The sequence below is a fragment of the Rhagoletis zephyria genome, unplaced genomic scaffold (genome assembly GCF_001687245.7).
Source record: "Rhagoletis zephyria isolate East Lansing unplaced genomic scaffold, Rhagoletis_zephyria_1.1 Rzeph_scaffold_00558, whole genome shotgun sequence".
NCBI lineage: Eukaryota > Metazoa > Arthropoda > Insecta > Diptera > Tephritidae > Rhagoletis > Rhagoletis zephyria.
This window is the reverse complement of record NW_016157642.1, coordinates 41,798-59,309: the sequence shown is the minus strand read 5'-3', so window position 1 is coordinate 59,309 and position 17,512 is coordinate 41,798. Positions and strand designations below refer to the sequence as shown.

Sequence of the window (17,512 nt, the reverse complement as noted above, 5' to 3'; positions counted from 1 at the left end):
TTTGTACGACGAGAGAGGACTTTACTTCTCAATTGCCTACTCAGCCCAAAGTAGCACTTGTTGGCAAGAGTGATTCTCCGTTGGATTTCAAGGCTGACATTATTATTGGTGTTAATGCTGGTTCCCAAATAAACGAAGTCGTCTACTTTTTCAAACTTGTAACTGTCAACAGTGACGTGGGCGGCAAGACGCGTATGCTCTGACTGTTTGTGTGATGACTGGAGATACTTCGTTTTGTCCTCGTTCACCACCAGACCCATTCGCTTTGCTTCTCTATCCAATCCCGAGAAGGCAGAACAGACGCAGCTCTTATTTTTACCGTTAATATCGATGTCCTCGGCATACGCCAGCAATTGTACGCTCTTGTAAAGTATTGTGTCTGAGCGGTTTAGTTCTGGGGCTCTTATTATCTTCTCTAATATCAGATTAAAGAAATCACACGAAAGGGAGTCCCCTTGTCTGAAACCTCGTTTGGTATCAAACGGCTCGGAGAGGTCCTTCCCTATTCTGACGGAGCTGGTGGTATTGCTCAACGTCATTTTACACAGCCGTATTAGTTTCGCGGGGATACCAAATTCAGACATCGCGGCATAAAGACAACTTCTCTTCGTGCTGTCGAAAGCGGCTTTGAAATCGACAAATAGATGGTGTGTGTCGATCCTATTCTCGCGGGTCTTTTCCAAGATTTGGCGTATTGTGAATACCTGATCTATGGTGGATTTTCCAGGCCTAAAGCCACACTGATAAGGTCCAATCAGCTCGTTGACGGTGGGCTTCAGTCTTTCGCACAATACGCTCGATAAGACCTTGTAACCTATGCTTAGAAGGCTAATTCCGCGGTAGTTGGCGCGTATGGCGGGGTCGCCTTTCTTGTGGATTGGGCAGAGCACACTTAAATTCCAGTCGTCGGGCATGCGTTCATCTGACCATATTCTGCATACGAGCTGATGCATGCACCTCATCAGCTCCTCGCCGCCGTACTTGAATAGCTCGGCTGGCAGGCCGTCAGCTCCAGCAGCTTTGTTGTTTTTCAGCCGCGTAATCGCTATTCGTACCTCGTCATAGTCAGGCGGTGGGACAGCTACTCCATCATCATCGACTGGGGACTCGGGTTCGTGTTCTTCACTACTTTCAGCGCTGCTGCCATTCAGTAGGCTGTAAAAGTGTTCCCTCCGGTGTTTCTGCCCTAATAAATTTTGGTTGAACTATTATTTCCTCGCTTCATAAAAAATATTCATTCATTCAATAACGTCTAGCACCGACTTCCCCTAAGTGGGTAGAGTATAGTAGTGGTGCGGGCATATTCTCAAATTCAGAAAATGNCTACTCAGCCCAAAGTAGCACTTGTTGGCAAGAGTGATTCTCCGTTGGATTTCAAGGCTGACATTATTATTGGTGTTAATGCTGGTTCCCAAATAAACGAAGTCGTCTACTTTTTCAAACTTGTAACTGTCAACAGTGACGTGGGCGGCAAGACGCGTATGCTCTGACTGTTTGTGTGATGACTGGAGACACTTCGTTTTGTCCTCGTTCACCACCAGACCCATTCGCTTTGCTTCTCTATCCAATCCCGAGAAGGCAGAACAGACGCAGCTCTTATTTTTACCGTTAATATCGATGTCCTCGGCATACGCCAGCAATTGTACGCTCTTGTAAAGTATTGTGTCTGAGCGGTTTAGTTCTGGGGCTCTTATTATCTTCTCTAATATCAGATTAAAGAAATCACACGAAAGGGAGTCCCTTTGTCTGAAACCTCGTTTGGTATCACCCGGCTCGGAGAGGTCCTTCCCTATTGTGACGGAGCAGGTGGTATTGCTGAACGTCATTTTACAGAGCCGTATTAGTTTCGCGGGGATACCAAATTCAGACATCGCGGCATAAAGGCAACTTATCTTCGTGCTGTCGAAAGCGGCTTTGAAATCGACAAATAGATGGTGTGTGTCGATCCTATTCTCGCGGGTCTTTTCCAAGATTTGGCGTATTGTAAATACCTGATCTATGGTGGATTTTCCAGGCCTAAAGCCACACTGATAAGGTCCAATCAGCTCGTTGACGGTGGGTTTCAGCCTTTCGCACAATACACTCGATAAGACCTTATAACCTATGCTTAGAAGGCTGATTCCACGGTAGTTGGCGCGTATGGCGGGGTTGCCTTTCTTGTGGATTGGGCAGAGCACACTTAAATTCCAGTCGTCGGGCATGCGTTCATCTGACCATATTCTCATCAGCTCCTCGCCGCCGTACTTGAATAGCTCGGCTGGCAGGCCGTCAGCTTCAGCAGTTTTGTTGTTTTTCAGCCGCGTAATCGCTATTCGTACCTCGTCATAGTCAGACTGTGGGACAGCTACTCCATCATCATCGACTGGGGACTCGGGTTCGTGTTCTTCACTACTTTCAGCGCTGCTGCCATTCAGTAGGCTGTAAAAGTGTTCCCTCCGGTGTTTCTGCCCTAATAAATTTTGGTTGAACTATTATTTCCTCGCTTCATAAAAAATATTCATTCATTCAATAACGTCTAGCACCGACTTCCCCTAAGTGGGTAGAGTATAGTAGTGGTGCGGGCATATTCTCAAATTCAGAAAATGAAAAAATTTTGATTTTTATTAAAATTGCCTTCAGCGGCTCGTCAAACCCCATACTCAACACAAATGGCTTGCAGCAAAGGGATATTTCGTTTGGTTTGTCAAGCTGCTTGTGTAGTGTAAGCGTAGTTCCCAGGTATGTTTTGTCAACGAAAAATTTAATCCGAAAATTTTGAGAAAAATAGCCGAAAACGTACCCTCTTCACAACCATTTTCGGTGCTTTTGTAGACCTAATACGCGTTTCATCCAGTTTTCTTCCTCGTTGACTGTTTTCGGATTAATTTTCTGATTTTTTGCTGGCTGGGCTGTTCTCGTAAGAAGCGCAGCAGCTTCGCGCACGTATATATGTTACTTATTCGTTGGAACTTCATAATCACAATCTTAGCCCGAACACCAAGAAAACGAGGAGCTACGGACCACAGCTGTGGTACACGTACGCTTATGTAGATAATTATTTTGGCGACGACCGAGCTACGCGACGACTGTGGTTGTGACCAGATTAGACCTGTTTCTATTTTTCCGGCGACAGATAAGGTTCTTCCTCTTTTTTTATGTCAAACTCATGATGTCGCTGCCACGTTCAAAAAAATCATGTCGTCATCGACAAAGCGTTTAGATAATGAAGATAACAAATTGGAAGCTGTGGCCCGTAGATTGTCGTTTTCAATGTGTTCAGAACTTGTGAAAGAGCGAATCAACACGAGGAAGAATTTTTGATGAGCGAAGTAATTGAGACTTACACCACTAGCAACGAAATGTTTAAAGCTATCGAAAAATTATACAGAAAAGTAGTTTGAAATGGAGCAAGTGTGCGGATATTTGCAGTGATAGAGCAGCCGCAGTGGTTGGAAAAACGAAAGGAGCGATGTCTAGGATGAAGCAATAGGCAGAAAACGCCACGAGAAGTCACTGTATGATCCCTGGCGACTAGGAAGATGTCGCCACTACATTTAAAACCCGTATTGGATGACGCTGCGAAGATAACAGAGGCCTGTGAAATTAAAATACTTCTTGGGTTTTTCCTAGCACGTCGAGATTTTTTTTTTATTGGTGACATGTATACATATTTTAGAATTTCTAGCAATTGCATTAAAACCCCATAAATAAACAAAGTAAATCAGAAAAATTTATGTAACTTCGAAGTTAACGCTAAGAAAATTGATAGAAGTTGTTTTCTTAGTGTTAACGCGCATTACCAGCGTTAACTTGGAAGGTTTAGAAAAAACCACTGTCGTATATTTTCTCAACATTGACTCCTAGGATGTCTATAGCTGGATAACAAACCCGTTTTCATGTGACCCGAAAAATAAACCTACTGGGAAGACAAATTAAGCTTTTGAAAACCGTTTGACCATCAGTGAACACAGCCCTTTGAATATAAAGTACTACGAAGGGAGCGAAGAGAGTTCTGGATGTAAGTGTACGCAGAAAACAATGCTGTTGGCAAGATTGCATTCAAAGTACTAGATAGTGACTTTTACTTTTACACAAGGGTGCCGGGGTGAAAAAAGTTTGGGAAGACCTGGTCTAGCAGATGAATGTATGTATGCTTGTACATTATTGGCCGTTTATGCTGAACTTTGAAGCTGCATTTAGCACATTTAGCTCTAAATGTACATTTACCCATACAAAATTCGCGACCTAAATGCAACTAAATGCTATATATTTTTGGCTTTAAGATTCTAAATGCCGCGTGCAACTCTGTAATCTTCGAAAAAACACCACGATTCGAAGAAGCTGTGGTGAAAAAAAGTGGCAGCATCGCTTGTTTGCGTATACATATTTGTTTACATTCTGTTTTGCGTATACATACATATATTGTGATATTTGTGCCGGAGTTTGCTTCATTTCGGTTCATTAAATATACTTTGTAATTTTAAGTAAATAATTAAGAAAAATTTATTTAAAAAATGAAGTGAACGAGATGTCCATGCACCGCAGCAGCAGAGGAGGCGTTTGTGGAGTTGTAGCAGCAAAAAGTGAATGATTTGAGTGGGCCCAGGAAAAACGACCATGTTTACTAAGAGATGGCGGCTGAAATGCACATGCAGGGCTATGATGTCAACTCCTCATTAGTTAAAACGAAGATTGACAATCTGACGGCGAAATACAGGTAACTTTAATCCTTTCAAGAAAGAATAAAATACTTATTTGTACGTATTTTTCATAGACGGGCCAAGGCAGCTATGGGAACAAAAGGCGGCTTTCCTGCATCATCTAAATTAATAATGTAGAGGCTCTAATTGAAGAAAGTTTTGAACGTAAGTGTCGATGGAAGCCATTCAAATTCTTGGTTTTTGGTGCAAAACTATTTATTACATTTTATCTTAATCTATGTACATAAATTCTAAAAATTCATTTTCAGTTTCAGAGTCACCAACCCATCTCTCACCGCTACCGACAGAGATATCGCCGTTATCTCCATCACCTTTGCCGTCTACTTCGTCCTCAGCATCCGACAAATCTGGAAGAAAAAAACAAATAGACCGGTTAGCGACGGTCTGCGAAAGCCTCTAGTCCACTTTTCGGAAGCTCTGGATAAATTTTGCACATCGAACGAAGAATTGATGGAACTGGAAAAAGCAAAACTGATGGCAGTGCAGGAGCTGCAGGAAGACGCGAAAGGACTAACGGATGGTGTTTCAGATTTTTTAAATAGATTAGGAATAGGATGTAAGGTTTCGTGAATTTAATACTTTTTTACACATTTAATAAATTATAAGGAAATAGTATGTAAGATCCAATGAAGTGAATTGTTTTTTGTTATAGATTTTAGACTTACTCATTAAGAAAATGGAATCAAATATGTGGTGAATTTTATTTTTTTGTTTTATATTTTTAAATAGATGTTAAGAAAGTAGTATGTAAGATTTTGTGATATGAACTTTTTTGTTTTTAATCTATATATATAAATTTGAATGTTTGTTTATTATCTTATAACTTTTGAACCACTACACGGAACCGCACGAAACTTTGCACACTTATTTGCCTTTACCCCGGGAAGGTTGTAGGCATGGTTTTGTTTGCAAATATGATGTAAATTTTGCGAGGGGGCGTGGCACCTCCCATAGGGCTGCAAATTTTCAATCAGCTATAACTTCGGAACCATAAGTCACATGAACTTGAAATTTGGTATGCAGACATATCTATGGTAGATGCTTATAGTAAGGTTTATATAAATGACTTTGTTGGAGGGGGCGTGGCATATCTCATCGTCGTAGAATTTTTAATCAGCCATAACTTCGGAACCATAAGTCACATAAAATTGAAATTTGGTATGCAAACATATCAATGGTAGGTGTTTATAGTAAGGTTTATATAAATGAGTTTGTAAATGGGAGCGAGGCACATAATATAGGCGTGGAATTTTTTATCAGCCATATTTTCGGAACCACTAGTCACATGACTCCTTTAATTCCTTTTGATATGCATTTCGAATTTAAAAGACCTCAGTTTCCAGATCGCTTAGCTTTTGCAATCACAATAAACAAGAATGCCTCAAAGTAAAACAAGAAACTTTATCGAAAATAAAATGTATGATAATTGTATTGGAAAATGCATTTATGTTAATAGATATTTTGAAGTATTAAAAAAATGCTGTGAAATCATATTAGTTATTATTCGTAAGAAATCAGATAGTATTTCTTCCATTATAATTTATTGGAGATATTTTAACCTATATAAAAACACCTGCAGTGCCAAAAAAATTTCTCCGTTTGGCAACTTTGGTATTTTGCGTTCCGTTTCCTTTCGATCAATCTTCGAAATTTACGATTATACCTATTCTACATTTCGATCGTAGTTCTGTTTTTCTAAGTTGCAAACTTGCTGACGGAGAACGTTTCGATTGTTATTTTCGTGGGTTTAAATAATAAAATTTTATTAAAAAAATTAAGTAAAATATACTGTGCATGATTTTAAAAGCCATCATAAATGAATTTTCTCGATTTCTGTGTTTTCGCGAGCGGTAGTACGGGCAATACGAAAAATTGGCTCAAATAATGGACACCAAAAGGGATATTGCGCGAGGTTTTCAAAGAGGAAGTCCAGGCGTTTTTGTTTTCATTATCTATAAATAAGACTGACATGCACTGAGTACAATTTATTCTTTTTGTATAAAATTTATAGATGTACATATGTACGTACATACATACATACATACATACATAAAATGTGAAGTTACATAAAAAAGATGTTTTTATTATTGCACTCGTTTTTACTAACTTTTTAAAAAGAGGTGTGTATGTTGTCTCGAATTCGTTTTCTATGGAAGGATAAGCTTTGTTCTTCCCCTCCTCCTGACGGCTTTCAAAATGGAATTCATTTGCGTTCAAATCTTCCACTCTGTAATAAATGCAAATGTTGTGGAGTGCTCAAACAACGTTTATTATTTCACTGGATTTGAGCGATGAGTAATAGAGTTCAAGATGAATTTCTTATTACTCTTCATTCATCTGAGAAGGATCAAACATGTCCCGCATCAGCAATCTGGGACTCGTCCTCCTCTTCAAGCAATAACGTCGCANTTCCTTTCGATCAATCTTCGAAATTTACGATTATACCTATTCTACATTTCGATCGTAGTTCTGTTTTTCTAAGTTGCAAACTTGCTGACGGAGAACGTTTCGATTGTTATTTTCGTGGGTTTAAATAATAAAATTTTATTAAAAAAATTAAGTAAAATATACTGTGCATGATTTTAAAAGCCATCATAAATGAATTTTCTCGATTTCTGTGTTTTCGCGAGCGGTAGTACGGGCAATACGAAAAATTGGCTCAAATAATGGACACCAAAAGGGATATTGCGCGAGGTTTTCAAAGAGGAAGTCCAGGCGTTTTTGTTTTCATTATCTATAAATAAGACTGACATGCACTGAGTACAATTTATTCTTTTTGTATAAAATTTATAGATGTACATATGTACGTACATACATACATACATACATACATAAAATGTGAAGTTACATAAAAAAGATGTTTTTATTATTGCACTCGTTTTTACTAACTTTTTAAAAAGAGGTGTGTATGTTGTCTCGAATTCGTTTTCTATGGAAGGATAAGCTTTGTTCTTCCCCTCCTCCTGACGGCTTTCAAAATGGAATTCATTTGCGTTCAAATCTTCCACTCTGTAATAAATGCAAATGTTGTGGAGTGCTCAAACAACGTTTATTATTTCACTGGATTTGAGCGATGAGTAATAGAGTTCAAGATGAATTTCTTATTACTCTTCATTCATCTGAGAAGGATCAAACATGTCCCGCATCAGCAATCTGGGACTCGTCCTCCTCTTCAAGCAATAACGTCGCAGCTATGGATTTCATTCTTATAATTATGTTTCCACTTAAATTAAGAGCAAACGAAATTTTATTTTTAAATTACAGTGATGCTAGATATATTTAGTTATTTTAAAATATTTACAAACTCCAACTTCATAAGCTGCTTTAGTTTGGTGGCCAATATTTCTTTGTTTTGTTTCGATATCACACATTCCCAGGCGAACATCTGACATCGAAAGATGTTTTCTCTCTTCCTCTTTCGATTCGATCGTAACGCAGAATGCCTAAGTTCGATTTTTGCGGAGCGGAATGCAGAATAGGGCTGATTATTGCATTTCATTCGATAACACCCAAGCTATACAGCTGTCCTACCATATGCTGCTATCACGGCTGTATATTGTCAATTTAATCTAATGCTTTGTATTGCATGCGCCCCACGCTTTTCATTTTCAATCTCATAAATTGTTTATAATAACTTTTGCTAAAATTTCAAAATCAAAAGTTGTGAAAACAGATTCTATGGGACTGAGAATTATTATTTTATACTATTTAGTCCATTTATAAAAGCGTTGTATATTAAAAAGTTTTTTATATTATTTTTTTTCTACTTTTAGTCTTGTCTGTATAAAATTTTGCAATAGATATTGTAGAGTAGTATCAAGCACTAAATAGTATGTGAAGTATAAACACCTTTTCAAGTTGCTTAATAGCAAGTACTAAGAAGTATGTTAAGTATCACGGAACACATCAAGATAACCAACCGTTCAGCTATAGAAAAACTAAAAATGCAGACCGATAGTACTTTTTACGCTGATTTCAACTATATAAATATTATTTGCCGCGATTAAAAAGTAAAGAAGATATAAAATGTTAAAGAAAATTTTTGTGATATTTTAAAATAATTATATTTTATAAACTACGTAACCGATTAAAAAAGTAATGATATCAAAATAAAGGCAATTAATCCATCTTTAAGTTCATATATAAAATGCGTTTGCTTGCTTATATATTTAAGCCAAAAATATTAAAAAACAAATAAAATGTTATAATTTTTCATAAAATAACCTTTTTTAGAAAAAAGTGCATAATCAATGCTAAAGACATATATATTATTTAGAAAGTGCAAGTTCTTACCTTTAATTTGATATGCATATTTTATTATGATCTACTTTTGAGGTTTAAGAAATTAGTGATAAAAAAAATTAAAATCATTTACAAGCAAAAGTGACAAGTGTGGGTGATATCATAGTTTCTTTTGCCCAGAACTTCTTTCTGCGTAGGCGGCCTTCGGCCGCACTTAGTGATTATAACCCTCACTAAGTAGAATTCTCCTTTCTGTGTTGCTTTAAGAAGTGAGGCTGAACACCTTTTGCAGAGAACACCTTTCTGCGTAGGCGGCCTTCGGCCGCACTTAGTGGTTATAACCCTCACTAAGTAGAATTCTCCTTTCTGTGTTGCTGAAGAAGTGAGGCTGAACACCTTTTGCAGAGAACACCTTTCTGCGTAGGCGGCCTTCGGCCGCACTTAGTGATTATAACCCTCACTAAGTAGAATTCTCCTTTCCGTGTTGCTGAAGAAGTGAGGCTGAACACCTTTTGCAGAGAACACCTTTCTGCGTAGGCGGCCTTCGGCCGCACTAAGTGATTATAACCCTCACTAAGTAGAATTCTCCTTTCCGTGTTGCTGAAGAAGTGAGGCTGAACACCTTTTGCAGAGAACACCTTTCTGCGTAGGCGGCCTTCGCTTATGGATCATAACCCTTACTAAGTAAAATTCTCCTTTCTGTGTTGCCAGACAATAAAAACACATCACTTTTTTTCCACTTTAAAAACAAAATATTCGACTTAAAAGGGCTTACAGAAATCATTAAAAGCTACACCTACTCTTCTTCCATAACCTCAATTTCAAAATCCTCTGCTTCTTCCGGCATGTATGGATTCAGTGGATTGTATAATGCACCAGCCAGTTTAAAAAAATTGCTCAGCGGATCCAAACCTGCATGTTTGCAATGCCTCACAAACATAAATTTTGCCAAATATCCACTAAAAAACTTTTTGTTTCGATGGTACTGCGGCATTGGATATTTGACATGCCGCCAAAATCCCTCAATTGTATTTGTGTGTTGTTGCGTTTCTGGGTCTTTAAAATTAACCGAATGGTTAACTTTAAAGTGAACGTACCCTTCATCACTTAGGCAGTCATACGCCTGCAACGAAAAACATTTTAAATTTATATATATATATATTTATATTTATATAAACATATATGGGCACTTAGGCATTAAACTCACCTTCCAAAAATCGGAAACTATGGTCGTGTTAGGAAGAATCCAATTCTTTATAACTGCCAATAAAGTTTCCTTATCCCGCTTTTCAACGGGAACAAGAAAACACTTATTGGTACCACGCTCCACTCCACCAAAAACCCATTGCCCTTCAACAGCGTGTCCACGATGATACTTCCGGCGTCCGAATTTGCTTTCGTCTATCTCAACAATAGACCCGACACCTCCAATTTTCCGCCCCTTTACAACCATGCCGTCATACACTACCTCACGGCAAAAATTACACCAATCAACTGCGGTCGGTCTTGTAATACTTAACTCCTCAATTATAAAATCTTGTGTCACATTCTTCAACCAAAAGTAAGAAAATGCAATGAGCTTCACCATCGATAGCCTCGACCTATCAAAGAATGTGTTTTTTCTTAATGAAATTTGCTGATTACACGTTCGCACTTGCTTTCCAGACTTCGAAATTTTACGGCACCTACACATGATTTTTTTTTGTATTACAGTTTAATAGACGCACGGTAAACTTACCTCCAAACGAATCCATCCGATGATGCAGTGCACTCCAACAATTTCAGCGGATGGCCCCGAGCGCATAAATATTGCCCTTCACAAGGAATTAAATTCCACTCCTGCAACTGTTCGAGCACATTTGCATTAATCTTAAGACCGTCCTCACTTTCAAACATTTTATATATTTTAAATAAATTAAGAGTATTCATCTTTTTAAAAAATATTCAAAACACGTTTTTTATCTCCGCCGGAACACAAACAAATGAAAAATAGCTGTAAGTATATACATATATGTACATATAAAACGGCATAAATTTTCCCGCTTCCAACAAAAAAAGTACCCTTTCCAAAAAAGTCCGTTAACTCGCCTTGTTTAATTAACTAAAATATGCATTTGCAAATACATACATTTATATTTTTTATTATCACTGAATTCTGAAAACTCAAAAGCAAATCATAATATAATAAGTATATCAAATCAAAGGTAAGAACTTGCACTTTTTCAATAATATAAATTTTTTTAGCATTGATTATGGACTTTTTCTAAAAAAGGGTTATTTTATGAAAAAATTATGACATTTTTTTGGTTTTATAATATTTTTGGCTTAAATATATAAAAAAGCATACACATTTTATATATCAGCTTGAAGATAAATTAATTGTCTTTATTTTGACATCATTAGTTTTTAAATCGGTTACGCAGTTTAGAAAATATTAATGTTTTAAAATATCACAATTTTTTTGTTTTACCTCTTATATCTGCTTTGCTTTTTAATTGCGGCAAATAATATTTATATAGTTAAAATCAGCGTAAAAAGTACTGGCAATCTGCATTTTTAGTTTTTCTATAGCAGAACGGTTGGTTATCTTGATGTATGCCAGTATCACCACCTTGTAATATTGCTGAATAGCATCAGTTTTGGCCTATCATTGTTTTTCCTGAGTCGTTCTTCACATTCCACTACATACACACTTGAATAAAGCATCGTTTATTACACTGGCGACGAGGTAAGCGGATCAATAAGCAAAAAATGTCTTCCACTTTACTTGGATTAGTGCCTCATTTTGATTGTGACCATAATCTTTGGCACATTTTTAAGTCACAGCTACAACAATTTTTTAAAGAAAAATGGTCAAGTGCGAATCTGCGGTGATTTTGAAGTTTCAGTGAACCCCCATTTGGTAGTAGAAAAATACCCTTTGCCGCGAATCAAAGACATTTTCGCAAAATTGAACCGGGGAGTAGAGTTTAGCAAATTAGATACAGTTACGAGCAAAACTGTAACATGGTGTAGCACTTTTTATTTCAGCCGCCGCTATCTTTCCAAGTTTCAACGACTTTCATACCTTTGTTGTATATTCTAGTTGGTACACCCCTACTCCCTCTCTAATAACGATTTGAAGGTAATCCAACAACAATAAAAAAACTTGCAGACAAAAATGTAAATTAAGGCAAATGTTACAGTTTTGCACTCACTCTCAGTTTTACATTTTACAGTTATCTTTTACTTAGTTGGAAGTCAGATGACTTTTTTCTGTATTGTAATTTATTCAAGAAATGATCACCAGTAAATAATATGGTTAACCTGGAAACATAAATGTATATAATAGATTTACTGCGGCAAGGCGGGACCGCAGGAAAAGTGCCAACAAATTGTGGAGTTTGCCACATGAAAATTTTTAGACTGAGAAAAAATATAGCCTAAAGTGTTACTAAGTACGAGGGAATCCTGTCAAAAATTATTACGGTCCGATATCTTGTGAACTTAGCAGCAAGTAGCGATGCAGCCACTATTACAGAAGCGCTTAAGGTATCAAAATTGAATGCAAATCAGTAGACAGCGAGGCGAAGAATTGCCAAATTGAGCGGAAAGGCAGTATAAAAGAAGAAAAAAACTATTTTGATCAAAATACATGTGCGAGAGTGGTAGCATTTCGCTGCATCGCACGAAAACCGGACCGTTGTCTATTGGGATATGTTAGGCCTTTCAGAATGCAATAAAAACACATTTTTAAGATTTAATTGAAAGTTATTTGGTCTGACAAGACTAAATTAATCGCTTTCAATCAGATGGCCGGGCGTGGTATTGGATCAAATACCCAAATTAAGCCCAAGCGCATCATGTAAGGCAAACTGTGAATCACAGTGGTAGGTCAATAATAGTTTGGGGTTGTATTTCAAAAATGTTGTTGGTCCGTTAGTACGCATTATGCGTAAGGAACAGTATTTGTTCATATTTCAACAAAATTTGCAAGATGTAGTCGAAAAAGTGAGAGTTTTCGCTGAAAAATCACCCAAAACATACTGTACATGTTCGCAAAGACTGGATACAAAAGCAAAAATTTGCTAATTTGAAATGACCTCCACAATCCGCGGACATGAATTTCATCGAGAATTTGCGAAATCAACTAAAAGCACAGCTTACTAAGTATCCAAGTCCGTACAAAGGAGTACATGAGCTGTGAAAGCAAACTAAGGATATATGGGAGGATCTACCTCCAGAATTTTTACAGAGATACAAATAAGGTATGCCAAGTCGCATCCAGGGACTAAAAAAAGGGTACTGAACATTTTTTTAATAGTTTTTTTTCGTGAAACTTGTTAAAAAAGGTCTTAAAAATATATGAGTGCAAAACTGTAACATTTGTATTAATTTACATTTTGGTTCGCTGGTTTTATTATTGTTGTTGGATTGACTTCAAATCATTATGAGGGGTAGTACAGGTGTACCAATAAGAATATACAACAGAAGTATGAAAGTCGTTAGAACTTGGAAAGATAGCGATGGCTGAAGTAAAAAGTGTTACACCATGTTACAGGTTTGCCCGTCACTGTCTACACAAACATATATTCTACCATTCCCAACAAACATTTAGGTTTGAGCTCAACTTGAGGTTAAGTTGAGAACTAAGGTATTTCTCAAATCTCCAACGTTGTTTCTCAACAGTACCTCATATAGAGGATCATAGCGTTCTCAACAAAAAGGGAATTTTTCTTTGTATGAAAAAATTACTGTTTCTCAAGTTGAGAAAATGCTAGTTCTCAACTTGAACTCCAATGTAATTCTCCAATTGGTCTCAAACATATCATTGAAATACTGAAATTGAAATAGTAAAATACATTATACCTTTTTGATTGAAACGACATACATAGATGAATTTGAATATTAATTTTTCATTTTATTACTCCTTTTGTATTATGTAGTTAATCAATATCGTATTATAATAATTCATTTCACAGTACACAGTCCGACAGTAATTTTGTCACTTGATTCACTTCGCGTTTTATTTTCTTTGAAGATTATCTACTTTTTGTTGGTAATTTTGCTCCTTATATAGCTTTAGTTTTTCACTTGATAATTAAAAATTCGTTTCTCTATTATTTTTTACGTATCTGCGCGTCCGTTAGAGATGAGTTGAAGAATTATGTTGGATATCAACTTGAGAACTATGAATTTCTCCAAGGTGAATATTATTTCGTTTAAATGTACTTTTCCCCATTTAGTGAGTTCATTTTTATAATTTCGTATTCCTCGTGCTAGTAGTGTAAAATTAGTGCTGCCAACTCCAATAAGACTGATCCAGACCGTTTCCGTGAGAAATGATCGTGATACTGAACTGGATAACCCAAATAAATACAACTATTGCTGTTGTTGTTTATTATTTATTTATTTTTTACTGTCGGTTAGACTTATATTACATAAAAGATCTAACATTCTTAGAATTAGATTTAGATATAAAATTTAAATATTAAACATGATATGCTCTACGAAAATTTTTAAATGACATTATTTCTTCACTGCAATTATTTTATATCAATATAAAAGCATGCCATTGCCCGGAGGTTATGTGGACGGTTGGAAATGCCGAGTTTCCAATCCGCGCTATACTTTTCGGGTTACTCCATATCTTGATATCTCCTGGGTTGTCGAAAAGCCGAGTTTCCGATCCACACAGTCGCGCTTTCGTGACGATTGGAATGCCTAGTTTTCAATCCGCTCATTTATTGTTTAGTATCAAAGGTTTTTAATGTACTCTAGGTAGTCGGAAAGGCCAAGTTTCCGATCCACCTAGTCTCGATATCTTGGTGGTTGGAAAGGCCTAGTTTCCAATCTACGCTATTGTTATAACGGGTGATTTTTTAAGAGCTTGATACCTTTTTTTTTAAAAAAAACGCATAAAATTTGCAAAATCTCATCGGTTCTTTATTTGAAACGTTAGATTGGTCCATGACATTTACTTTTTGAAGATAATTTCATTTAAATGTTGACCGCGGCTGCGTCTTAGGTGGTCCATTCGGAAAGTCCAATTTTGGGCAACTTTTTCGAGCATTTCGGCCGGAATAGCCCGAATTTCTTCGGAAATGTTGTCTTCCAAAGCTGGAANTCACTTGGTCGATTATGTAGACCATAAATCGGACGTAAAGCGAACCGAACACTGATTTTGGTAATAAAATTCAATGATTTGCAAGCGTTGCTCGTTAGTAAGTCTATTCATGATGAAATGTCAAAGCATACTGAGCATCTTTCTCTTTGACACCATGTCTGAAATCCCACGTGATCTGTCAAATACTAATGCATGAAAATCCTTACCTCAAAAAAATCACCCGTTACATCACTATCTTATAAGCTGCTTTCTACAATGGTCATATAGCAGCCGCTTGAATAGAGTGATAGTATCACAATTTTTTAGTCTCTGGTAATTCATTAAAGCACTTTAAGCCTTTATAAAAAATATTTTTTTTGTCCACTACCGTTTTATACATCGGGAGTCTGAAGCTGTATTCTCTCTTAACAAATATATATGGGTCTCATTTATATATCGGAGATTGTCGCTAAGATAATCCGGCAGGTGGCCCCTCTTACTATTGTGCACAAATTTCATAGCGTGGAGAAAAAGGTTTCAAGCATAATCTTGATGGTGTGTCTTACGGTTTGTTGAAAATGAATAACATCGCTCGGTTTTGAATTTTTTGCAGCTTATCTACATGCGAGTCCCCCGCTAGGAAGAAAATCGTAGGGCAGTATATAGTGTGGTTCTACTATAGACCTGTACACCAATGTTTTATATCTTCTCCCAAGTACTTACATGATCTCTTTATAAGGCCGATTTTTTTTTGCAATCTTGTTGACTGTATACTCAACGTGCTCAACATTAGTTTGTTGTCTATGTATATTCCTAGGTACTTGACACTTTTCACCTCTTCGATATTTTCATCTCTAATTTTTAATTCACGGCTGAAGGAGTAGGCCTGGGTAACACAGCAAATTTTCTGGCGCTGATACCATGAAGCCAACGCCATGACCGGTATAAGCGCATTGAATCAGCGCAATTGCGCCAAAGTGTCGTTTTCGCATGCTGCTTCATGGTGCTTCTGTTGGCGCCATTCTGTCTTCTTTTCGGGCCATTCTCTCTTATTTTCCCGCCGTTTTGTCTTCTTTTCGCGCCCTTATATCTTTTGACACGAATTTTGCTTCATTTGTGCACGTACTTTGTGCAGCAACGTGAATGGTAGTTTAATGGAAATAAAAGATTGTCAACTTGCCGTCTGGTAAAGTAATACCATAGTGAAATTATATTAATAATAATACACATAAAGCACAGTGTTGAGTATTTAAGCCCGGTCTTCCTTTATGCACTCTAATCCACGGATATTTTTCAACTAAATTTGCTGAGCTCCCAGGCGTTTGTGTGGTGTATTAGACTACGAATGTGCTAACAATGTTGATTTCCATGCTGCCTAACTCCAGGTAAATTAATGTCCTTGCATTCGTTTTTGGTAACTTATGCAAATGATCACTTGGGGTTGGTTTTTGAATCGACATAGTACATAGTTGAGACTGCACTACCTAAGCGATGTACTTGCTGCTCACTTTTATTATTTTATCCATGTACAGGAAATGGGTGCGAATCAAAGGCAAATGACTTCTCAAGAATTTGCGAATTAATTACTACTTCATAGCCAATTGTATCCTTTTAGTTGGCATAGTTGCTGCTACTTTTTGCAATATGTACTATGTTGCAAGACTAGTTTCCTGCACGTTTTGCTTTCGTGCAATTGGTCTTCCGCAAGACTACACCCCAACGTTATTTCCATTGAAGATATGCGCCAACAGTTAATGCCTAAAATCGTTACATAGACGGGTTTGGAATGAGCACACTTAAGACAATTACTTTGCTCTTCATAGCTTTGGTCATTGCATGTTCGAAATTCGAATGCCTGTGACGGGGGGTAATTTCTGAACGAAAGTAGGCATTATTTGGCATAAACATGAATTTATCTATGAATAAAAGTGTTAAAAGGTATGGAGCATATAACAGTCTGTGTTAAAAGCAAATATAAGTGTTATTTTGTCGTTGTTAAATATTCTGCAAAGAACACCGTTACCTGAAATAATATTTTGTACTGCTAATCATTGGCAAATTGTATAGTATTCTCGCCGCCCGTTTTATACATCAGTCATTCTGTCATTTCAAGCTTCCGCAGTAATTTCTAAATAGTTAGTACCACGATAATATAAAAGGCATGAAAATGATTCGCACTAAGCCATATCCATTATCAAGTAGCAATGTCTTACCTCTGTATATGTATATACAAAACAAATGAGCTGTTTACTTTGAAAGTGACATAAGTTGATGTTGTTGTAACAGCATACAAACTCCCCAAGGAGTTTTTGCCAATTTTAGTGGCAATATAATTTAGCTTTTAAGTTCAATAATAAAACAATTCTACTAGGAGTTGGTTTCCTTTCGTACAAATATTGTGTGCATAATTGCAAATGCATATTTTTGCAAAGATTATACAATTCGATATTCCAATATTCACGACTAAAAAGGTAACATGTACTTA

At 36.8% G+C, this 17,512-nt stretch overlaps 1 protein-coding gene and 1 long non-coding RNA gene across 2 annotated transcripts; one reads left to right on the top strand and one right to left on the bottom strand.

Moving 5' to 3' along the window:
* Window positions 1–3,691: 3,691 nt before the first annotated feature.
* Window positions 3,692–5,499, top strand: LOC108360347 (uncharacterized). The gene is made up of 3 exons (XR_001847093.1): window positions 3,692–4,696; window positions 4,754–4,844; window positions 4,949–5,499. It is a non-coding gene; the product is annotated as an uncharacterized LOC108360347 (long non-coding RNA).
* A 4,177-nt stretch (window positions 5,500–9,676) lies between these two features.
* LOC108360341 (uncharacterized) lies at window positions 9,677–10,991 on the bottom strand. The gene is made up of 3 exons (XM_017612597.1): window positions 10,681–10,991; window positions 10,150–10,627; window positions 9,677–10,065 (listed from the first exon to the last, which is right to left on the bottom strand). Exons 1-3 carry the CDS (start codon window positions 10,869–10,871, stop codon window positions 9,739–9,741), a joined length of 996 nt encoding a protein of 331 aa, XP_017468086.1. The 5' UTR covers window positions 10,872–10,991; the 3' UTR covers window positions 9,677–9,738.
* Between the last annotated feature and the right edge of the window lie 6,521 nt (window positions 10,992–17,512).